This window comes from Equus caballus, chromosome 6 (assembly GCF_041296265.1).
Source record: "Equus caballus isolate H_3958 breed thoroughbred chromosome 6, TB-T2T, whole genome shotgun sequence".
Taxonomy (NCBI): Eukaryota; Metazoa; Chordata; class Mammalia; order Perissodactyla; family Equidae; genus Equus; species Equus caballus.
Window position 1 is genome coordinate 45,266,799 of NC_091689.1, and position 25,260 is coordinate 45,292,058.

Below are 25,260 nucleotides of genomic sequence, written 5' to 3' on the forward strand. Positions count from 1 at the left end.
TTGTAACTTTTTGTTTTTTGTTTTTTTACTGTGAGGTTATTAGTCTTATTTTGCAGAAAGGGAAACAGACTGCGGGAGGGTAAATGGCTTGCCAAGGTCACACAACTAGCGAGTAGCAGAGCAAGAATTCTAGTCAAAGTCTGTCTGACTCCAAAGTCCATGTACTTTTTCTATCCTGTGAAGACTTAAAGACCCTCGACTGCTGAAATCTTTCATAAATCATCTCAAAAGTGTTTTTTGAGAGCCAACTTCAGGCCAAACATTGTCCTTGGTGCTGGGATGACACAAAAATAAACAATATACATCTCCCTCTTGCCTAGTTTACAGGCTAGTGGGGGAAATAAACATGTAAATAGACAAGAGACTGTAAGGCATGGGGGAAACATGTTTCACTAAGGTGGAAACAACGTTCTCTGGGAGTCTACAGAAAGTTTCGTTAAGCCCTTAGTTAATGCCCAGGCACAGCATCATGCTTCACTGATGTGCCAGTCAGCTCCAGGCCCAACAAGTGGCGTACTTACAGGGCACATACTTCAGATTTTTTCAAAGTGAATGATGCCCCTGGAGTTGAGCAAGGAGGCCGCATGGTGAGCTGGAGAAAGAGCATTTCAGGCAGAAGGAATGACATATGCAAATGCATTGAATAAATCTAAGTCAATGGGAATAGAGCCTTGGAAATCATCTACTCTAACCCTCCTACGTGATGCATAAATCGGCTTTATATTATAGGGCATTTAGTGTCTAATTTATAGAAAAAAATGGTTGCTTTCTGACTCTTTCTATCTATTGTCAGCTATATCCAGGCTCCATTACGATAAAAACATGATCTTATTTTTAATTAGCAAGGTTTGGAAGGGAAGTGCTTTATAATCCCTTCCCAGTTTCATGAAAATTCATGACAGAACACAGATGAGGTCAGCGGGGATCATCCAATGGCAGCATGATACAGTAAAAAGGCACTAGGAGGCACAGATTCTAGACTCAGGTTTAATATGGTTATGTTATCTTGGACAGGTCACTTGTGTAAACCTTAGGCTCTCTTTCTCCTTCTGTAAAATGAGAGCATTTTGCTAGATTCCCTAAGGTGTCTTCCAGCGCCGTGATTTTCCAAGTTCTCCATCCAGAGGTCTAGAAGGGGAAGTGTCTCCCCCGAGGCTGTGCACTAAGCGCGTTAGAAAACAGCTCCAAGCATCCGGGCATTCACGCTTGTGCTGTTGCCCTTCCCTCAAGCCCTACGGACAGCTAGGGCCTCCTTCTTCCACCGTCACCAGGGACGTAGCCTGGTGGGCAGGGCCCTAGGGAGGACACTGCATCAATGGAGTGCACACCTGGTACTCCCAAGTGACTGGCCACATTTCTTTTGCTAATGGGTCTCCAGAGTCCAGGTGTGGCTATGAGTGTAATCAAGAGGCTGCTTGCCTCTGTCTTGGCATCCTGGGCTTCCTCACACACAGCGAAGGGGCTTTAAGGCAGAATCTTAGCTAGAAGTGGCAGTGGGAGAGATGCTGCAATTTGCCTACGGTCTGTGCAGTTAGCAGCTTACTGCCTTAGCTGGAGATGTGAGGAGACTTGGCACCTCCCTCTTTCTCCCAGCTCTCTGCGATGCTCTGCTGGACCTAATCATTGAACTTGTTGTGCTCTGTAGAGAATCCCCAAAGATTTCTCTTCTCTCTCCTGTCACACCCTCTCTCTGCATTAAAGCATTTGTTTTGAACTCTAGGTTGTTCTGGCCTCTGGGAAGGGATAAGGGAGCCTGGAAGGGGGAAGCTGTGATTTGATATCACAGAACTTGAGCTTAATCTGCCCGTCCAACCTTAACTAGGCACTTGGGGATTACTTTTTCTTTAATGGGGAGGAGAAAGAGACAAGGAGAAAACAGAAAAATCTTCTGTGTGGTATGATGGGGGCAGGGTTGTTCGACGGAGGTGTGCCTTTCCGAAAAGGCTGTGTGACTTAGGGTCGGGGGACCTGGGTGGCCCTGATGCCTGCTGAGAACCCAGTTGCTTTCTCTGCTGAACGTTATAGATGAGGACATCCAGGGTTCTGTCCAAGGTAATAAGATGAGGTGATGTGTCTCAGGGTTCTGCTCTAACCAGCCCTACATAGGCACCAGGCCTATTATCCTTTAGCTTTCAGAGTGAGAGGGCAGGAAATATACCCCCCTGTGACCCATGGGTAAACTGTGCATGTTGGGGGTGGGGGCTTGGCATGATGAGAATACAAAATAGGGAAGGGGAAGGCAGAGTGCCACCACTCTGGGGACCCCAGGGAGAGGACGCTGATGCAGGTCACAGAATTAGAGATTTCACCTCCCTATGTACCTCTTTCCTTCATTCTGACATAAAAGTTACATGTCAGCGTGATTCGTGGTGGAACGGGGCTCCTGCCTGATAGGGTTTGTGAAGCCTTGTTTCCTAAAATGAAGCAACTCTTTTATCTAGTTCCCCAGTGCTGGAAAGTCTTCTCTGAGTAGAGAGATTCATTGATTTAAGACAAAGCCATCCCTTTTCTAAAAATCCTCTCTGAAAATGCAGTTGTCTTTGAGATGGGGATACGGACAGGAGGATTCTCATGTGAATTAGCTGATTCGGAGGCTGTCCCTCCAAAAGGAAGTGCCAGGGAGCAGGAGCGCACTGGTCCCCGGTGCGAGTGGAAGCCACTTGGAGTGGGAATGTGGCTATACTGGGGAAAGAAAGGGTGGACTACCAACCGGGAGGGGATGCTGAAGTCAGAGCTAAATGTCTTCTAGGGCTGCTTAGGGTCATTTCAGATCTTTGAGGACAAGAGTTGGGCTTCCTGCTCCCTCAGTCTCTCCCTTCCTCTTTCTCTTGCTTTCCTTTGTCCTTTCCTTTAGCATATATTTAGGTGCCTACTACGTGTGAGATACCATGTTAGGCTTCGGGATTCTGAGATAAACCCCAGGTGTTTTATTAAAGAGTCTTATAGTCCATCAGAAGGAGACAGATGTAAAACAACTAATCGCAACAACCCTTTGCAGGTGCTGTGATAGGAGCAAGTACAAAGTGTGGGTAGCAGGAGGGTTAGAAATGCCAGAGGGAACGGTCACAGGGGCTTCATGGAGAAAGAGGTGCCTTGGCTGAGGCTTGAATGTGGGTGAAGTCACCAGGTGAACGACAAGGGTTTGGAGGGGAGGAAGTGGTGGGGGAGTGGGTAATGGGAGAATGGTGTAAAGGGAAACCAAATTCAGGGGTGGCAGAGATTAATTCCAAAGGAGGGGATTGCGTTTGAATGTGACTCCCAAATCTGGCTGCACAGAACTCACTTGGGGAGCTCTTTTAAAAATACAGGTTTAAGGGCTCCATCACCAGGGAGTCTGGGGTCAGGTCCCAGATTCTGTATTTTAAAAGGTCTTCAGACAACTTCGAAAACCATCGGGTCGTGTGATCTGCCGGGCATGTGGATGTACCCAGTAAATGTGTTAAGAATGCGTGCATCTCCAAGGTCTGTCCAGCGCTGTGATGCCAGTGTCCTCCTGGCTTGGGGAAACAAGAAGGAGGTGTTCCTGGAAGAATCCTTGAGGCCGTGTCACAGGAACCGATAACTGGAACAGTCTGGCACCTGTGCAGCTGTTTCGCACGAAGGCCTGGGATGTGGGTGGGGGGTGGGGCAGCTGGGATTCAGTTTTCCCACCTTCCTTGCAGCAGCTTTCAAGCTGAACTCAGCTTCTGTTTGAGAAAAGTGAATTGGCTTTTGCAAAGCAGTGAGATGGAATTTGCTTTTTTTCTTTTCTTTTTTTTTTTGCTGAGAAAACAAAAGAAGTGTGAGAAGCCAAGAGCCTTCAGTTCTCCAGTTCAGAAGACAGAGGCCCAAGAGAGCCAGCGGAAGGGCCCGGGGTCAGAACCTGAGACTCGAGGCCTTTGATCAGTGGCTTTGTCACCATACATGTTGGTGTCATGCCCAGACCCTCTGGGTCTATCACCCAGCGACAACAAGCATAGCCAAAGACCCCAGGGGATTCCTGAGATTCAAATGTGGGCCTAGACGTGGAAGAATCTCAACAAGCTGAACCTACTTGTGAACATGGGGTCTCCCTCCCTTCTTCTGGTCCACGTAGTGTGGTGTCCGTGCCCTGCGGCTGAGTCCAGGTCCCTTGACGGCCTCTTCTCAAGTCTGGTTCACTCTGTTCCTGGCTCTCCAGCAAAGAGTGCTCCCTGCAGTGGTTACTGTCTTTCCCCTTCACACTGCACTGAGCCATTTAGAGTTCTCTGTTGTAATATTTTTTGTTTTTAAATAATGGTATTTTTAAATCATAAAAGCAGTGTCTGTTCATACAAAAAGTCTGGAAAATAAAGGAGCTTCACAGTAGTGTTCTGGCTGTTGAGGAGGCCTCCGAGAGCTGTAATGAACACAGAAAGGAGTCCTGAAAGGCCCTGGTGGCTTCCTTGATGCCCTGCCTTGTCTCCTGGTGCCTGCAGAGGCCTTCTCCAGAAGATTCCTTCTCCAGAAGATTCCTTCTCCAGAAGATTCCTTCTCCAGAGGAATCGCCACCTATGCTATGTCTTCCTATGAGAAAAATCTTTATTACACTGAGGAGTCTAAATTTGGACACAGAGCTCAAGATGATTAAAGAGGTTCCTGTTATATTGGCTCAGAGGTCAGTAAGGGACTACAGATCAATGTCATGAAACTCAGTGTCCAAGGAAAGATTCCATTTCACCACAGTGAATACTGGAGATCACACCTTCTTCTTCTTGCCTCCTGGGGGTGCTGGAGCAGAATGAAGAGTAGTTAGGGAGCATTGTGTGCCTCTTGAGGAAGCTACTAGAGACAACAAACAGCCAGCAAGTTCATAAACTTGTGCAGCATCTTGGTGTCCATGCACGGGGTATGGCCATGCAGAGATGTAGAGGCTTCCACCCTCGGTGGCCTGGCCCAGCCTGGGGCTGCTGGAATGCTGGGCTGGTAGCATCTGGCTGTGAACTGCCTCTCTTTACCTCTGGTTGTCATACAAATGTAATTTTTTATGTGCAGCACGATGTGACAAAGGCTGGGAAGCACTGTTCTATACAACGGTTCTCAGTCTTGGTTCCACAAGAGGATGAAGGTTGCATTCAGGACACACTCCCAGGGGTCATTTGAAGGAATCTTACATATGGGACTTTGGAGGTTACATCTTGCTCAGCCCCCAGTTCCATGCCCTTTTCTCACGGAAGCTCATTAGGTGGACTCTGGCGCTTCCGGGGTTAGAGAGCTCACTACCTCATGAGGACTCCCATGTCATTCTCGGAAAGCTCTAAACTTTAGAAAATCCTTCTTTGTATTGAGCCAAAAGCTACCTCCCTATAAATTCCACACTTTGGCCTGATTCTGTCCTTTGGACCACATAGAACCAGTTTATACTGTGTCGTAAGCAACAACCCTTCTGACAGCCACTCTTCCTAGGAGTTTTATCAATAGACAATTTTTTTAGAACAGTTTTAGATTTACAGAAAAATTGAGCAGGTAGTACAGAGTTCCCATATACCATTCCACACCCCACACCAGTTTCCTCTATTATTAGTTTCTTACATGTATATGTTGCATTAGTTACAATTAATGAACTGATGTTGATACATTACTATTAATGAAACTCCTTGCTTTAGGCGGATTTCCTTAATTTTTACCTAATGTCCTTTGTCTGTTCCAGGATCGCATCCAGGATACTGCATTGCATTTAGCTCTCATGTCTCCTTTGGCTCCTCGGGGCTGTGACAGTTTCTCAGACTTTCTTTGTTTTTGGTGACCTTGAGAGTTCTGAGGAATTCTGGTCAGGTATATTGTAGGTTGCTTGTCTATTGGAATTTGTCTGTTTTTTTCATGATAAGATTGGGTTTCTAGGTGTGGGGAGGAAGACCACTGAGATAAAGTGCCATTTTCCTCAATCAGATCAACAGTGCGTACTATCAACATGGTGTATGACTGTCAGTGTTGACTGGGTCGCCTGGCTGAGGCAGTGTGTGTCTGGTTTCTTCGCGGTGAAGTTGCTCTTTCCCCCTTCCATGCTGGACTCTTTGGAAACCAGTCACTGTGCACAGCCCACGCGTGAGGAGTGGGCAGTGGTGCGCCACCTCCGCTAGCCAGAATATCTGTATCATTTATTAGGAATTCTTCTGCGTGGGAGATTTGTCTCTTCTCCTCTACTTATTTCTTTATCCAACCTTTTATTTACATCAGTGTGGACGCATGGATATTTATGTTATACTTTGAGTTATAATTCAATACTACTTTACTTCGTTGCTAAAATTGTTTCAGCTTTGGCCATTGGGAGCTCTTTGAGTTGGCTCCTGTGCCCCTGTGACATACTTTCATCACTGTGGGTTTTTTTTTTCTGTTTGAGCACTTCCTTACTTTCTGTCACTACAAGATGCTCTAGGCTGATCTTGGACGTTTTCTGCCCCAATCCTAGAGTCACTCATTTCTCCAAGGAGCCTTGGTTCCTCTTATTGGAGAGTGGTATTAGAAGCCAAGATCTGAGTGCTAGGTGTGCTTTGTCTACTGGGGTGTTATTTCTTTTAGGACCTATCAGCTGACAAAGCAAAGAAAGGTGTGTGTGCATGTGCATGCACTAACCCTTGAATATACACATATTTATACATAGTTCTGTATGTAGCCATCTATATCTATATTAAGTTAACCAGGAGTTCTTACTGACAGCTCCAACTCTAATCCATTATCACATGGTGGTGAGGTTGATGTTGATGTAGATTATCTGTACATGTCTATCCAACAATGAGAAACCTGGTTCCTATCATCTGCCATCCATTTATTCAGTTGTTTGATTCCAGTATATATGTATGGCAGTGTCAGAATTGTTAACTTCTCAGGAGTTTTGTTTTGTTTTATCTTCTCTGAGATTAAACATCCTCAGCTCCTTTAATCATTTTAGGCTCCACACTATCTTACTCATTATCCATCAATTCTGAGTCCATGATTTTCCTGTTTCCTGAGAAATGAGTAAAGATCACTCTGTCCATTCTACAAATGATGAAAACGAGCTCTAGCAAATACTTACTCTTAGCATATACAATGCACTGGTTGAAGTGCTTTATGCCTATGAACTTATTTAATCCTCACAACAGCGCTATGAGGTTGGTACTGTTATTATCTCCATATTTCATGAGGGAAGGTTAATAACTTGCCCAAGGTCAATCAACTAATGAGTAGTGGAGCTGGGATTCAAAACCAGAGTCTGACTTCAGAGTCCATGTCTATAAGCATTCATTTATGCCACATTGCTGCTAGAGGGGTCTTCCTGAAATACGGCTTTGCGTATGTAACTCCCAGCCTTGCAAATTGTCAGTGGTTCACTATTGCCCATAAGATAAAGGCCAAGTATCTTAGCTTAGCGTTTAGTGCCTTCCACCAGTGTACCCTCTGCTCCAGTTTAACCAGCATGACAGTAAAGACCCCTGGATATGCCCAGATAGTAGTGTTTCGCCTAATGAGCATGGTTTCTACCCTTCCTCCCCATTAAAGCCCAGACCAAGCCACACCCCTTCCAAAAAGCCTCCCCACATCCTCCTGGGCGGACGGCATTCACAGTGATCTCTTTCTTCTTTGTTGACACTCGTTGTCCATGCTCTTTGGTTGGTATTTAGTCTGGGTTGTGTTTTGTTAATGTACTTTTCATTTATCTGTTCAGTCTCCCCAACTTATTCTCAGTGCCAACTTGTCATTGTTGATGGTTATAAGTTTTAGTCCCCACAAACTTACCTGATGAGAAGTTGGGACTCAGTAAGATCTGGCATTGCAGTATTTGCTCAGATATCATCATTGTCCATCCAATAAACAGCCAAATCCTGCATATAGTACATGTTAGCCAATCAAATTAGTTTAGTCTGAGGCCATGGCCCATGCCTTCTGCAATCCCCTCTTCCTCAGACTACGCCCCTATTCTAGGAGGTCAAATGGACTATTCTAAATGGTCTGCATTGTTATAGCTTGGTGGAGGGCTTAGCTATGCTGGGTGGTGTTAAGTTGAAGTATTGTATCCAGTTCCTATTTCAATGTGGCCAGTATACCAGGTTTTATAGAGGTGGGTCTGGTACCAGCTGTGTCTCAGCTTTGGACAAATATCATTCAGTTCCCTAAGAGAGGGCTGGAAGAAGGAGAACCCCTGGGTTCTGGGTTCAAGTTTAGCCTGTTTTTGTTAAACTTCACTTATTTCAGTGCCACCTTCATGATTTGGCCATATCTTCATAGTACTCACACTCTTTTTTTTTTTTATTTTAGTCTCATCCTAAATAATAACCACAAAATTACAGGTTTAATTTGGTTCAGGCTCATCCTTGCTGTGGGAAGGGAGCTGGGAGAAATGACTCCCTGAAGACATTTTCTTGCTTGAGGCTGAAACTTACCCAGATTCTCCTTCTGTAGAATACAAACACCAACGTTACTTCACTCCCTTTTGAGGATGCCAAGGGGAAGAACATGGTTAACTTCCCAAGAATCAGCAATAAAATCCCGCCAAAGCCACCCCTGCTGTATCAGGTGAGTACAGGGCAGTGCACATGGCCCTGAGCAGGCAAGTGAAAGACCTGATTTCAGTCCAGAATCACATTTAGAAAGGCCCAGCATGGTGGGAAAAGCACAGTGTTAGCTGGAGAGTTGGGTTCTAGTCCTGTTCTCAATGAATGTAAACTTGAGCAAATAAGTCATTGACTTTCTCTACAAAACGGGATGGATTCATGAGGATTCATTGAGAAAAGGCAAAGTGAAGTATCTGATATATAAATGGTACAAGTATTCAAAATGTTTGTTTTCCTTCCATGTCTCCTGTTTTTTTGTGTGTGTAAGGACAAAATGAGGTAATGTGAGAAAGTGCCAAGTTAAAGAGGTATTATATACACGTAAGTTCAAGGATCTGTGCCCTTTGGCACAAATTAGGAATTGGCCTTCTCAAGAGCAGTGGTAAAAAACTGTTCTCATCTCTTCCAGCAGTAAGATGTCATTGGGGTTGTCAACTGCATACTGTAACGTACATGAGTCTCACAGAGAATAATGTGAGTCAGACAGGTACTCCTTTGAGAGAAGGATTGAGAAAACCTACTGACTCATAATTACCATTTTCTCCCTGGAGAGGAAAGAGAAGAGTCTGGGTGCATTTGGGCGTTCTTGGTCAGATAAATAGTTTGTGGCACCTACGAGAAGCCTAAGCAACCCTTTATTGCAAGTCTCTTTCCCTGGACAGGAGAGTCAAAGTCACAATCAGATGTCAGCCTCTGAGCTCAAGGCTTCAGAAATGCCTTTCTGTCTGAGCATTAAAACTCTAGATCCCAAGCCAGAGGAGAAAGCACCCCAGAAGCACAAGGTGCCTCTGACAGCGGCAGGTAAGCCTTTGGGGCAGCAGCAGGGGTGGTGGGGGGTGGTTATAGATGGTCAGGGGGTCAGGAGCTGAGCTGAGCTGGAGAAAGCTATGCTGCCAGGTGTTGGAGTAGTCCATGAGGGCAACAAGCCAAAATGAAAGTAAGAGTCAAGCCTTTCATCACTTACTGTGATAGTAAAGCAAGAGGCTAAATACGAGAAAGCACTGGCTCCCCATGGGTCCATTTTCCCCCGTGGACTGCCACCAGGCCTGCGTCAGATGTATCAGTGCGTTCGGAGGGGATTGTCTCACTGCCTCAGGAGCCTGAACAAGGCTCCTGTCGTTTTATGGAGGAGGGTGGTAGAAACAGGAGGGGGAAGAGCTAGGAGTAGAAAAGTGCTGTGCACTGAGTCAGAGTGGGGAAAGTGTCTTGAAGTCACCCCCACACCCCAATAAGGTGGTCTTGGCAGAAGCACCTGAGGAAGGCCTCTGAATGGAGGCTCCTGGGTTAGGAATGTAGATATGTATGAGAGTGTGGCCAGCCAGGGGAGCCTGAGTCCTTGACTGCGACTCTTCAGAGACTTCAGTGCACTGCCTGTGCACCGAGGCTGGTGTGGGGAGGGCAGCTTCCTCCGTGAGGCCTGCCTGGTTACGCCTTTGTAATCACCTAAGGTCAGACCTGAAAGATCATGCATAGATTTTTGGCCAGGAGCTCAACTCCTCACAAGGTTCAGAGATTCATGACCTGTTAGAGTTCAAAGGAAGAAAACTAAAATCCACTAGGTGCCAACCCTATCTGATGCCAGGAGCTTTTCTAGCACAGCTTTGAAATGAACTGTCCTTCCTCTTGTTAAACAATCTCAGGAACTACCCACGAGGAGGCCATTTCAGTTCGGAGCTGGTCCTGACTTTACAGAGCTGAAATCTCTGCTGATCCTCCCTGCTCTCTTAGGCCTTGGGTCTGTCTTCTGGGGAGAGAACATGCCTTATTCAGCTTACACATGGCTGCCTTTCACATTTATAGAGACACAGATCTTGTCCCCCGTAGGTCTTTTTTCCTCCCAATGGTTCCTTTTCCAGCTCTTCAGCAGTTTGTCAATAACGTGGTGCCCCTCCCACCCCCCAATGCTCGTTTCCCTCCTCTCAGCACTGTCTAGTTTATCTTTATCTCAGAGTATGAATCCCACTCCCGCCATCCTCACACCAAACACCAGAGCCCTGCTGTGACCTGGCCAGAGGAGAGGAGAGGAGAGGGAGCAGAATTTCCTTCCTTGTAGTCCGGGAGACTCACTGACTCAGTGAGTCCAAATAGCTCCTGGGCCTTTAGAGTCACATTTATGTTACCTGCCTGGTCCCTGAAGACACTACAGTTTGCAGACTCGCTCAGGATAGACTGTTTGTGGAGCCCAATACCACGTTAACTCAGACAGCTGCTGCCTTAGCTACCTGCTATTGTTGACACTAAGTTTACTCCTGGAGTTTTTATCCATGCTGCTGCAACTCACAGCTCTTTGGGGCCTAAATTCCTCCTTTCCCTTCCTTTGCATTTTCCTCCTGATTTGTTGAAATCAGCACAACCCCTTGACTTCTATCCTTGTTACATTTCCACCCTATGAGATTCAAGATGCGTGATGCTTAGTGAGCCACCCAGTTGAGGAAAGGACCGACTGGCTCATGAATGGGAAGGGATCCCATCATCTGAGCCCTGGGCAGATCCCCATGTCGCCTCAACCTCACTGACTACAGTGTTTTCCATACAGAGGCCCTAAAGTTTTTTAAGAACCAGCTATCTTCTTATGAGCAAAGTGAAATCCTGGGCTACACAGAGCTGTGGTTCCTGGGGCTTGAAGCTGAGAAGCTCCACATGGCTCCTGAGAGATTCAGCAAGACAAGCTTTGATGACGACCATGGCTCCTATAGGAAGGTGATGGGGAAGTAGCCCATGGGAACTGCAGGCGTTTGGGGCTTGGGGACAAGAGACACTCTGGAAAGGAAAAAAGTCTGGGGTATTTGATAGCATTTGCTGCTGCTATTTCTGAGACTAAGCATCCTGAAGGATTCTAGTAGGTGCTAAACCAAAAAATACCGCGTTTAGAAATGGAAAAACATGCAATTAAGAAACAAACCATTCTGATAACACAATAATGATTTTCTCCAAGAGTATTTGGAGTAACAGTTTTGTATCCTGGGTGAACTCCCACAGGCTCTCCTACTGTGCAGCGCCGGCCCCATTGGAAAAGGCCACACTATGGAATAAGGTGCAGTCTCCTCCACATTCCCTTTTTTGTCTCCTCCATACAAGTCCATAATGGACCTTTTTAAATTTTATAATAAACATTATCTCTCCCACAGAAAAACAAGCTTTTGCCACTATAATCCCTGGGGCATAGTGCTTGACTTCCTTCGGTTTTCCGAAGGTGGATGCCAGCGACTCCTGCTCTTCTGACTGTATCTCTAGGGTTCCCCAGGACGGTGCCTCTTCCCAGCCTGAGCATGGAATCTGGGCGTCGAAGGTGTCCCTTTCACTTCAGGAAACAATTCCTACTTCTGAGGATATCAGATGTGTGGTCCTTAGTCCGCTCGGCTGTGGGCTGTTGGGAATTTCCTCCTTTGGACATTTCCTCATAACTTAGGTTTAGGAAACAAGATTGGCCTTTGGTGGCTTCATAGAAGAGGCAGATTTTCTTAACAGTATCTAGGGCTGTGTTTCTTGAGCTTTGCTATGCACACAAATCACCTGGAGATGTTGTTAAAAGTGCAGATTCTGTTCAGCAGGTCTAGGGTGGGCCTGAGATTTTGCCTTTCTAAAAAGCTTCCAGGTGATGTCCATGTTGCTGGTCCTTGGGCCACACTTTGAGAAGCAAGGATTTAGACTTTCTGGCACACATCCTTTATCTAGAGCCCTGGTTCTCAACCTTTTTAGGCCAAGGATCTCTTTGGGAATCTGATAAAAGCTGTAAATTCTCATCCCATAAAAGGTAACCTGCACATACACAAAATTTCAAGGATGGGGATTATTAATGGGTCCTTGGTTAAGAATCTCCAGTATAAATCTTACCTCCAGTTCGGCAAGACATCCTCAACTCCTCCCTCCCTTTCTTCCACCCTCCCTCACCCAGCCCTGAAACCTAGGCCTGGAGTCTCTGAGAAATTCCCCAGGGATGTCAGCGCTACCTTTAAATTAATTCGCTAGAACTCAGTTGCTCAATCTCAGATCTTAGTGAGCTATGTTTTTGGTGAGGGGAGAGGGATAGTGTGTTCTTTCTGTATGTTTGGAATCTCCATCCTTACTGCGTTGCAGTGGACACACACATATACGATGCACGTGGCTAAATTGCCAAACAAGCACCACAGCTGTATTCTCCCATTTATTCTGTCAGCAAATGTTAATTGAATACCTATTTATTTGGACCCTGTCGTATGCTTGGGCATCTATTAGACTCTGGAAATATAAAGGGAACTATCAAAAATGAGTACAACCTGGTCCTTGGCCTCAAGTAAACAGCATCAATGTCAAAGTTGACATGTGAGTGAATAATTATGATACCACCAAACTGGTGGCCTATAGGAGAAATATATAAATGCTAGGGACACACATATGTACCTTTACACCAACATGTGCAGAAGCTATCCCTTGCCCTTTCTGAAAATATTCTCATGACAGACCTTTGCAAGTAATCTACTTCCACATATCAGTTAAGTTGTACATGTTCATAGTCATGATCTTGATTTCTCCTTTATGAGCAGATCCCCACCACACAATCACAGACACATCCTGAGGACTTAAATTCTCCCCTTTACCTCTCCCAAATTCATGTGTGTAACACTAGGATTCAGAGATTTCTCAGAGCTGGAAGGCCTTAGAGATCTTCTTATCCACAACCTTCAGTTGCAGATGAGGGCACTGCAGCTCAGAGTGGGTAAGTGGTTTATCTGAAGCCCTCCAGATAAAGTCTTATTAATTTAAATTTTCCTGTTGCTTTGACTAAGCACCTGCTCCCTAGTTTCCAAAACACCGAGGGACATGGGTGATTCTGGCTCTTGGAAGATATTTCCCTTCTTAGTTGGGAAAGGTCCAAGTTCTTTTCTGCTAACTCCAAGATAGAATTAAATCTGGCTAAGTCAAGAGGAGAACCAGATCCGGCCAGGAAGAGGCAGAGTAGACACAAAGTCTTCTCTGATTGATGGAGACACATCAGGGGTCAGAAATGAAGCTTTTTCTGAACTAAAGCTGCTGCTCAGCTGCATTCAAGAATCATGAAATATACAAACTGGAAGGGACCTTCAGGCCACTTTGTTCAACCTCTTACTTCATAGGTTCCCACATGTGCAGAAAACCAGAGGTGGTAGCAGGACTGGGACTAGAATTCAAGTTTCCCAAAGATAATCCAATGTTCCTTGTACTGCGTGACACAGATGGAGCCTGTGGGATTTTCCCTGGTACCACATGGGTGGCCTGGGATTCAGGCAATAGTCTAACCATTGTAGTAGTAATGAGATGAGGGTGGGAGTTGAGCATGTGCCCGGTGCAGTCCAGAAAGTTCTCCCCAGGAGTCAGCGGTGAGCTGGGAATGGGTATCCTGGGGCCCCAGTGTCAGGGAAGCTCCAGAGCCCATAGCTCTGCTCCTTACTCCTGGCCTGGCTTCTGCAGGTCCTGCATGACCACATTGCCTACCGCTACGAGGTTCTGGAGATGATCGGGAAAGGGTCCTTTGGACAGGTGGCCAAGTGCTTGGATCACAAAAATAATGAGTTGGTGGCCTTGAAAATCATCAGGAACAAGAAGAGGTGTGGCTTAGCAGATGGCATAGACTATAGAGGAGGGACCACACGACTCTGGCCCCTTCGTAATGCCTCCCCTTCCTGAGTCTGCCTCTTCCTCTGATCTTCCTCTTCTTTTTCCTCTTTCCCTCTCTCTGTCTGATTCAATGACAGAACAAAGAGGAAGCAAGAGTATGGAATGTTTAGTGCTTTCTGCCACCCTAGACAGTCTTGGGGTCATGGGGAGGGGCTGAGGAAATGGGCTAACTGCTGCAGCACGACATGGCACCCCTTGTCTTCTGTCCTCATTTCCTGTCTTCCTTGCCATTCTCCAATCACTTCAGATTTCACCACCAGGCCCTGATGGAGCTGAAGATCTTGGAAGCTCTCCGAAGGAAGGACAAAGACAACGCCTACAATGTGGTACACATGAAGGACTTTTTCTACTTCCGCAATCACCTCTGCATCACCTTTGAACTCCTGGGGTCAGCTGCTTTTTCTTTTTAATTCATTTTCTTCGGGAAAGTTGCTTAAGTGACAGGAGAGAATCCTGGAGGCCAGAACACTAGATTTTTCTGGATGTGAACGTTTAATGACTAGAATGGATACACAGCCACCTAGTTATCTAGAAAGCCCAAGAATAATGAGGCTGGGACCAAGAGCTGCCCACCTCACCCATGTGTCAGTCACGCCTGTCGCCTGCCGGCATACAGGATGTGCTGCCTAGGTTCCGGGTGCTGAACTGGCTGACATAACCAAACCAAGGCCTCTGCCCTTGAGAGCTAAACTGAAATATGTTGAAAATGGGTTTCCTTTGCTACCATGTCCCACTCGCTGGCTTTACAACTGTATGATGCAGAGGTTGGAACCCAAGGGAACAGGCAGCTGGCTGCTCAGAGAGAGAAAGGGCTTTGATTTTGAGCAAATAAGGACAGGAACAGGTATTTTTGGTAAGAGAGCAGAAACTGAAATAGATTGGCATCACCTGTTTAAACGTTGGAGCTGAAAGAGCATGCTAATTTGATGCAATTAAATAAAATTTTCTGTCTGAGAAGACCATCTGATGCAATTTAAATAAAACTAGAAACCCAGAATGCATTTAGCAAAAGCGAATAATCAGGGATGAGCTCTCAGAAGCCCAGTGTTGTTGGCTTCACTGAGCTGGTAGCTTGGTGCTCTCATGACACCATCGCTGATGGTGAAATTTTAAGAACTGGCTAAATTTGAATCAGAAAGTTAACATCCTCCTCACTATCTCTGATGATTGCAAAATGTGGTTAATTTTCCAATATGTGGAGGTGAATTATCTTTCTTGCAGCAAGATGGACATCCCAGGCTGCCTTTCTTGGCCATTAATCTTAGTGCAGTTAGGCTGTCACTGTATTAAAAGAGCTTTGAGAGGTCAGGAGAGGCAAGTGTGTGGAGGGAGAATTCAAAGGCAGAGAAGCTGGGAAGTTGTCCAGGGTCACACAGCTAGTCAGGATGAGGCCAGAGCCACGTCTCACATCTCCACTGTATCCCTCAAGAGTGAATGGCTTCCTCAATAATGCCAGAGCTAGAGAAAGCTCAGCAGTGGAAGAATAGGAGGGATGGGGAAGAGACTGATGCGCAGTTGCTCCTGGATTGTGCCCTTCCTTCCTCTCCCCATTTCACAGAAGCCACCGGCTAGCAGCCCCTGGATAAGTTTTCCTTTTTAAAATGCTTTGCATTAGTTTCCAACATCTGTAAGTCATCATATTTCACATAAGATAGCTGGCTTTTATATATTGCAGGCTTTTAGGATGATCTGGCAAGAGCAAGCCCTCATCCCTGCAAGATGACAGTTAGGTGGGACCAAGAGCCAGGTTGGATTTAGATAGGGTAGGGCTTCTCCATTTGCCTCAGTCCCATCTGTCCATTGTCTTGCTCCCTTACCCATCAGTAACTTGATATCTTTAGACAGCCTCCTCAGGCCTGGGTGGGAGTGGCTGCTTGGTGGAGTGACTGGTGGACTTCCTGTAGCCTTCCCTAGGGCTTGAAGAACTATGAATATTCTGGAAGTCTGGTCCAACTTCTTAACACCCACATGCATAATGAAGTGATTAAATGACCCTGTCACATAGGAAACGAGGGGACATCTGAGAGGCCAACACAGTTGGGCTTCACCCTGGGTCCGCCATGAATCAATGGGAAAATTGAGTTGATAGGACATAGAAGCCCTGCCTCCTGATCTGACACTTGCCTACTGCCACCTCGGGGAAACCAGGTGGTATGGGAGTGTTTGCAGGTTCAAACTCAGCTTTACACTTTTTACATGATACACATCACTCTCTCTCTTTCCCAGAATCAACTTGTACGAGTTGATGAAGAATAACAGATTTCAAGGCTTCAGTCTGTCAGTGGTTCGGCGCTTCACCCTCTCTGTTTTGAAGTGTTTACAAATGCTTTATGTAGAGAAAATCATTCACTGCGACCTCAAGCCTGTGAGTACAACCTCTGTCCTGCCAGGAGAGCTGTTCCCCACCTGCAAAAACTGTTTGCCTCGTTCCATTCCCCAGTGGTAACTGGGCAGCCATCATGGCCCAGGCTCCAGGGTGAAACCAAACAGTCATGTTTATAGGTTGTGTAAAGCAAGTGAGGTACAGGAAAGACTAAGGCAGGGATATTGGGGCAATAACCAGTGATGTGGTGTCATTGAGGCAGACAGGAACAGGAAGGTTTGAGGGCTTTTCTATGCGGGGTGAGTGGTTGGGGTCTTGAGCATCAAGATGTGTAGTGAGAAGTCCTGGGCATGTAGGTTTGCCCTTTTTGCCATCTCAGTGAGAAAATCAACAGTAACTGTAGTCCATAGGAGTTCAACACTGGGGCCGACATTCTCCCCTTTCTGCTCTGCAGAGACATGTGTCTTGCAGGGGGATGGAGCACTATTGTGCTAAGTCCTCATTATATCTACTGTACTCTGAGTTGGTCCTAGGGCACAGCAAGTCCATGACCACTTCCTCTACTCCAAATATATGTACCCTTCCTACCTGTCCTGCTAGTATTCTGAATGTAGCTCCATTATTGCACTGATTGCTTTGTGTAGGAATTGTTTCTTTATCTGTATCCGCCACTGGACTACAAGCTTCCTCGAGATTAGGAACCATGTCCTCTCACCATTTTATTCCCAGGACCTAACATGGTACCTGGCAATATTTATGGGAGGCAATAAGTAAATGCTTGTTAGATGAGTTAATGATTGCAAATGTGAGGAATACAGAGAGGTAGCTAGGGAAAAAGTATAAGGGTATGAAGATATGGAGCCAGGAGCTGGTTCCAAAAACAACCCTCACAGATATGTAAATATCCCTTAACTTTTCCTCATTCCCTTCTCCTCACTCCCCAAAATGGATATAACAAATTTTTTTCAAAAACATGCAACTTATTAGGTAAATTTGGGATATTTTTGCAATGAAAGATTATCAAGATAAAGATGTTCTCTCAGGGCTGACTAGTAGAGCCTCACAAGGATAGTGGTACATTGATTTAGTCTCCACATTCAAGTTCCTAATCCTGTTTTGCAGCCACAAAGGGTCAACACCATGGTCTTTGGGCTTCAGGGACTGACTCTCATCAAGGAAATCCATAAGATACTTGGTAGCCAAAATATCAGGTGATAGATTTCCTTGAGAAATAGATCAAGTAGACTGGAATAGACACACAACCGGGAGAATGTTCGGTGAGTCTGTGTTCAAGAACCAGGGAGTTATTCTTATGGATTTTAACGGTTAGTATCCACGAGCTGTGATGGTCTGATGCATCCATCCCTCTGTAGAGCTATTTCTGCCCATACGATGGGAAGGCCGTGGAGTTAAAGAGCCTTTCCACTGGGCTAGGGACACACTAGAAAGTCTTACTCTTTTAAGACTTTTGCTGATCATACTCTTTCAGTAAACACAAATATTCTTTAGAAAAGGTGCTATGGACTAAATTTGTACTTTCTTAGTTTGTGGTGCCAGAGGCTTTACATCAGGACTGCTATGCCATATCTAGAATATTCAGGGATTCAGTAAGCAATCAATTTGTCTGATATTCATAATAAGTAATTCATCTGATAGCAAGATTCTTGAAAACATGATTAGGACTTTAATCTTCCAGCCCTGGGAAGTACACTCTCATGCTCTGAGAGGAGCGTTCAGGAGGTCTTCCTTCTTATCCATGACTCTACTGGAACACCTGGTTTCACGTTTTTCCCTAGAGTCAGCAAAAGGATCACAAACTCCAATCAAATCATTGCCTCTTTTGGGTCCTCTACTGTCATAGCAGTCTGTTGGTGAGGCATTTAATGGCAACATCAAATTCAGTCAATAATCTTTCTAAGGCCTTATGCAAGCAAGGCATAGAACCAGGTGCCAAGGAAGATAAAAAGAACCCACAATCTTCAGGAGTTACACAATCTATGTGGGGAAAGAGACAAAATCTGCAAAAGAATTACTGCAAAGCAGCAAATATTGGGTCCAAACAATAGGGACAGACCACAAGTCAAATGGGAAGTCAGAGGATGGGGAGAACAATGGGGTTTGGAGAAGAAGTGGGAGGAGTCCACCTGCAGGTGATTGCTTTTTGAACTGGGTCCTGGAGAATGGCAGCATTTAGGTAAATAGAGAGCCTAGGGCAACATTATTAAAACTTGACATATGTCTTTCTTCTTCTCTCTAGGAGAATATAGTGTTATACCAAAAGGGCCAAGTCTCTGTTAAAGTTATTGACTTTGGATCAAGCTGTTATGAACACCAGAAAGGTAGGCCCCGTTCCAATCCCTTTGTCTGAGTTTTCCTGCTGTGATTTCTTTCCCTTACTGAAACAAATGCTTCACACATCGGTCACCTGGGTTCTAGCCTGGCCTCAGTGACAATAATGGCTGTGGATTTGAACAAGTGTGACTTTGAATAAAGTTCTTAACTTCTCTGAGCCTAAGTTTCCTCATCTACAAAATGAGAAGGTCGGACTCAAATACCGTTAAGGGTTCTTTGCAGCTCTCATATTCTGTGGATTTGGAATTTCCCAAGAACGCTGGGTCCCCAAACTAACTAGATGGGCGTCAGAATCGCTTGAGGCCTCTGAAGTTGTAGCTTCCAGGGCATCTTCTCAGATGTACCAAATTTAAATTTCTGGGGGAGTACCCAGGAGTCTGCACTTAAGAAAATATAGCCATTCTATGGTTTGGAATTCACTGCCCTAAGTTCTCTAGGTTTTACACTTTGTTCAAGCTATAATCTAGAAAGCAGCCCTGGGGTACATTTGCACAACCTGCAATGAACTTGATTTAATAGGCTCTTCTGTTGGCTTTTATCATTTGGTGTTGAGAACATGTACCGTTCAATAAACATTTATTGAGTATTTGCTTTGTGTCAATCATTATCCTGGGTTCCAGGAACAAAAAATGAACACTTTTTGTCCTCAGATTGCCTATAGTCCAATGGAAGAGACAGAAAAATAAAAATATACCATGATAGATACAATGATTAGAGATATATACAGCTTGTGTTACGGGACCGTCCTTCATGTTGGCAGGGGGTGTCACAGGAAGCCTCCTGAGGCTGAAGAAAAGACTGCTACATGGATCTTTCCAAATATTCTGCAGCACCGCTTTTGAAGACATATGTCCTTTATCTTTTATGTCTGGACCCCGTAAGAAATTCCAGCTAGGAAATAATGTGCCTCCCCCAAAGAACTCATACATTTGCTCTTCTCAGATAGGAAAGGTGTGTAACTTGTAACCTATTAATTATCATTTATCTTGGCTGCTGGGATGCTCAGAACTGAATTTTTAATTATCTTATTCTTGTTTCTGATTGTCATTTCCCCATTTATATATATTTTGACCTCCCTCTGTCTTTACTTTAATCATGAGACAATATAGAGTGTGGATACTAGTCACAAACTGCCTGGCTTCAAAGCCCAGCTCTGCCGCTTATAGCTGAGCGACCTTGACAATTTATTTAATCTCTGTATGCCTCAGTTTCCTCATTTTAAACTGGGGACAATAATAATAGCTGCTTCATAGGGTTGTTGTAGGGAGTGAAAGAGTTCATCTGTGTAAAGCACTTGGAATTCTGCCTGGCGCATGTTAAGCATTATGTAAGTATTGGTCAAATCCATCTTTTAAAACTACCATGTGTATATGTTCTTCGATTGGAAAGTGGCTAAAATCCATTTTGGAAGCAGGCAGGTATAAAAGTCATTTTTATTAACACTTTATTTTGTTTTAAATCACAAAATTATTACATCCTACTGTAACCAATTCAAACAGAGAAGTGATTATGGAAGCCTTGCCCCACCCCCATAGAGGGATGCACCAATAGCAGCATGTGGAAATAACTATAATATCCCTTTTCTCCAAACTTAGCCTCCTCATGTTGTAAAATCTAGGCTCCTTGCAATACTACCTTCTACATATCCTCTTCTGCTTAGATTTCTTGAGCTTTTCTTTCTATATATTATACAATTCACATAATATATTGAATATACCTTTTTAAATTATGCGTTTTGCCTGCTTCTTTTCCCATTTTGATACTCCTCCTTTCCCAAATCATGATACTTTCAGAAAATGTCTACCCAAAATTAATCTGACAGTTTGAAAACTTAACTTTATATTAGTCTTATTTTTTTTTTTAAGTTAGCTGACTTAAATTTATTTCCCTAGAACAATGCCTGCTTTAGAGTTCTTGGTCAGTAAAGTGAGGATAATAACACCTCCATGGTAATCAGGTTGCGGTGAGGATTTGATGAGATTAGATATGTAATGTGATTCATAAGTACTGGTCAGTTGTCTCTCCTGCCAAGCAGAGTGAGGATGTGTGGGAGAGTCTCAATTACCGTCCACCCTCACCTGAGAAGGTGTCCTGGAGCAGGCTGCTCTGGAGGGGAGAAGGTCTTCCTACGTGAGCTTTCTCTTTCTTTCCCTGCAGTGTACACCTACATCCAAAGCCGCTTCTACCGATCTCCGGAGGTGATTCTGGGCCACCCCTACAACATGGCCATTGATATGTGGAGCCTGGGCTGCATCATGGCGGAGTTGTACACGGGCTACCCCCTGTTTCCTGGGGAGGATGAAGTGGAGCAGCTGGCTTGCATCATGGAGGTGAGGGAGGGCCTGGCGTGCCGCTGAGGTGCTGCAGGAGAGCGAGCTTGCACTCTCCAATGGGGGGCTGCCTCAGACTCGCCGTAGGGCAGTGGCCTGTACACTTTTTTTTGGGTGGGCAGTTCCCTAAAAGTATTTTTGAAATTTTGTACCCTCTTGTACACTTTGAGTTGACGTCTAGCATTTTTATCATAAATTTAAATAGCTGCAAAGAATGGAATTTCTAGCATAATGTAAATAGTGAAATCTTAAAATAAAACTGTTATATCAGAATTTCAAATATATTCAAAAGAATCTAAAAGCCAGAGTGACACAACACTCACTGACTCTGTGTATTGCTTGGTCATTACCTACTATCTTAACTTTCTGGGAAAAACATCAATATCTCCCTTTAACAAGGCTTTACCAGGACTCATCACGTGATTGTTTATTATATATATTATTATTTTACTTAAAGGCATCTTGTTATGGAGCTAAATTAGACAAAATAGGAGAAAATAATCACCCCAAAAATTGGAAATTTCACATTTTAGGATTTTCCCAGTGAACAAAGACATTTTGACTGTGAACAAAGATCTATCTGTAGTGTCTATCTACCTATCTATCTATCTATATCGATCTATCTATCCCAAATTTCTGTTTTCTATATTGTCTCAGAGTTATAGATGGTCATAGAGATATGCATACTCTTGAGAATTATTAAATATGGATAGTTTCATTTCACGATTGAAACTGATAATAAAGTGTTAAAATAATTTAGGTAATAATAGCTATACATGGTAGCTATGGTGGAAGGAACATTGGCCTGGGAATCGGTAAACCAGGAATCTAGTCCTGGCTCTTTCTCCTTGGCACATCCCTTCCCTGCTCCAGAGCTCTGTAAGATGAGGGGATCAGAGTACATGGCTTCTAAGGTTGATGACGGATGATTTAATGAAGCATCTCTGAACTACTCCTGCTTCCAGTACCAAGGAGAATGGGGAGTACGGGATCTGAGTTGTGATTCCTACTATCCCAGAACTGATTCAGCTTCCTCCTGATCTTGGTGTCAATGGGGTTGAGGAGGAGGAGGATCCTGAGGAGTAGGAGAGCCAGACTGTACATGGATATGGCTGGGAACCCAGCTGCAAGGATAGGTGACCCAGGGCTGAGGGTTAGGCCTGTAGTTTCTCTATCTCTGTGCACCCCTCTAGGTTGCAATGGGGAAAGACAAACAAATAAGTTGTGTGCTTTTCTTTCAAGAAGGCATTTTGTCATGTGGTGGTCTAATGGTGTCTATCTGGTGATTTCCATCTTTTTCCTTTCCTCCCTTCCCAGTGTTCCGAACTGGGGTATGTCGTTCCTTAGGTCAGGGGTGGTCAGCGTGTGCACTGGTTTGCTCACTCTGACAGTGAGATCTGGCTGCCATGAAGGGTGGCCTACCTCTAGTTTGTCCTGATGCCTATGTAGAATAGCGTGGCCGGTATTGATGCTCAGGATGCTGAAATAGTCCTGAACTAGGAGTCATAAGACCCAGGCTCTGGGCCTGCTCTGCTACTGGCTTGATATTGTCACTTAATATTCCTGGGTCCTTATCTGTAGCAGGCAAAGTTTGGCCAAAGTCCCACCCAGCTGTAACAATCTTTGAATATGTGACTCCATGAGTGAACCAACTGCATTGTACTTGTTGAAGGTCCTGGGCCTGCCGCCAGCCCGCTTCATTCAGAAAGCCTCCAGGAGACAGACATTCTTTGGTAAGTCCCCAGGTCTAACTCCTTTTTTCCCATTGTGGCTGATGATGTGTCACAGGCCTTGAAGACATCTCCCATACCCTAAATCCCGTTATGCTCTTCCCCTGGCCCCATCCCAAAGGGCAAGCTGTGATTAGGAGTTTCTTTCAGGAAAGTACAAAGATGCTGAGAAGCGGTACCAGGTGGCATGAGGGAGACAAGATGGGAGAGTCACATTGGGAATGAGGTCTTTTAGTGAAAATGTGCAGGAACATGAGAATGACCAGTTTCCTGCCCAGATCTGTCAGCCGATCTTGAAACCTTAAAACATTATAACTATACCCTCTCCTGTAAGTTCTCCCCAACTCCCAAGCAGCTTGCGCCCTCACACAATGCACTGTGCAGGGAATTCAAAGAGCAGAAGCTATTTTCAAGAATAGTGGAAAATTCCATTGCTACATTCTATCATTAGTGGAGCATCATTCTTTCCTGCTCAAATTTTCTTAATCTTCCAGACCCTTACTATCCCAGGTTCATTGCAACTTTGGTATAAAATAGGCAAGCAAAGACTGTCAGAACAGTTGTGCTGTAGATGTGTTGTAGCTTGCCGATTATGTGTAGGATATCTGCCAAATTGCAGGGATTAAGCCTCATCCATGGCCCCAAGCTGCCCCCACATCGCAGTTCCCAGGCTCTGGGTTTTATGATCCTCTGCCTTTCTAGTCAAGTGGTGCTATACAAGATGGACAGGTGGATCAACAAGATCCAGATGAGACAGCATTTCCAGGGCATTATGCACTAAAAAGATGAAGTCAATCCCAGATCTAAAATCCCTCTGAAGAACCACAAGAAGCTAAGAGATTCTCATGCAGAAAAAGCCATAGTGGCCCAAAGATCAGCCAAGTGGAGGAAAACTAGATATAAAGGAAAGGGGACTCCACAGATAGGGACTCCATGCCATCTGAAATGACATTTCTGACTAGCCATTGCCATCAGCTTAGTTGTAGGCTCATACTGGCTATAGCATCCCAATCATTCCTAGCCCTCCCACCTCTTATTTTCACCCAAGAATGTCCTCAAAATGGGTAGGCAAATCACTTAATTTCTCTCCATAACTTTCCTAATCAATAGGAGTGTCAAAAATACCCTCATGGGGCCTCCTACTCAACAAAAGGGAGTCGTGTTGATGGTCAGTTGGTATGTGCTGGTTCAGCCATGTGGGGGTTAAAATGTAGTCTGCTCCTCTCCCATTGGTAAAATACCACAGCCCTGAGCCCCTGCCACAGCCACTGGTCCCTGGCCCCTCTCCCAGGGCTCTTCGGACTCCTCATGCTCCAGAAACTGAAAGTTTAAGGTCTGGCTAGCAGAGGTCCTCCATGATCCTACTTCAGTGTCAAGGTTCTCATCCATTCTGACCGTCCCATGCATTTCCAATGGTTAAATCTTTTAAATGTCACCTTATAGTCATGGCTGGAGCTTTGAAGACCTTGCCTCTGAGCAGGGCAGTGTTCTGGTTGCCTTAGAACAGCGCCCACACGCTAACACTTCTTCCAGAGCAGTCTGACGGCAGGCAGAGGATCTTGCTGACCTGCTGGTATAACTTGTACATGGGGCAATGGAACTGGCCTTTTGACCCCAAATATACTTTTCCCGTCCACCAACTATAATTCATCCTTTTGGATTGCAAAGGATTTGGGGAAAGAAAGGTAAGGATATTGGTGTTCCCTCCTGCAAGACAAAGACACTGTGGGAAGAGTTACTTCTTAAGCCTATAATGTTGAATTCAAGAGATAGTATGTGGGTGGGGAGTAAAAGGAAGGAAATATAGGGCGTCTTGGTGAGAGGATACCAAATACATACACATATCCATTTCAAGGAGAACCTGATTTTTACCATCAGCACTAGACTTTAGATTGGTGATGTGGTTTTGGTAGCAACATCCACATGTCTTCACTTCTACATGAGGAAGGACTTTATTGGGAGCTGCATCTCTTCAGTGTTTCCCGAACTTTATCTGATTATAAGAATAATTTCGCTGCTTAGCAAAAATGTTAAATCCCATGATCCCCCGTATAACCTATGATATAGTAGGTTTGTGGTGGGACTCATGATTCTATGGGGTTTTTTTTCAAATTTTTATTGAGTTAATGATAAGTTACAATCTTGTGAAATTTCAGTTGTACATTATTGTTTGTCAGTCGTGTTGTAGGTGCACCCCTTCACCCTTTGTGCCCACCCCCCATGATTCTATGTTTTTAGCAAAAACTCCTTGTGATTCTTATGATTAGGTGAGTTTGGGAAATACTGTGTCCACCTAAATTATTGGCTCTCCCTTCCCCAGCTTTGGGCTGCCAACAGCACCTCAACCCCAGCCACTCCTAGTT

General features: G+C 44.8%; 1 protein-coding gene across 5 annotated transcripts in view; it reads left to right on the forward strand.

Annotated features, from left to right (window-relative positions):
* The window catches only part of DYRK4 (dual specificity tyrosine phosphorylation regulated kinase 4), a 51,449-nt gene that overhangs the window by 21,099 nt on the left and 5,090 nt on the right, over window positions 1-25,260 (forward strand). For 2 of the 5 annotated variants that reach the window (XM_005610850.4, XM_023643002.2), the window contains exons 5-13: window positions 8,377-8,490; window positions 9,191-9,329; window positions 11,065-11,228; window positions 13,956-14,092; window positions 14,410-14,550; window positions 16,389-16,527; window positions 18,743-18,824; window positions 20,995-21,167; window positions 22,840-22,900. In XM_005610850.4, coding sequence (XP_005610907.2) covers window positions 8,377-8,490; window positions 9,191-9,329; window positions 11,065-11,228; window positions 13,956-14,092; window positions 14,410-14,550; window positions 16,389-16,527; window positions 18,743-18,824; window positions 20,995-21,167; window positions 22,840-22,900 — 1,150 coding nt within the window. Of the gene's footprint in view, window positions 1-8,376; window positions 8,491-9,190; window positions 9,330-11,064; window positions 11,229-13,955; window positions 14,093-14,409; window positions 14,551-16,388; window positions 16,528-18,742; window positions 18,825-19,597; window positions 19,789-20,994; window positions 21,168-22,839; window positions 22,901-25,260 lie in introns of those variants that run through there. The other 3 variants (XM_070270892.1, XM_070270893.1, XM_005610852.4) reach the window with 2 other exon arrangements.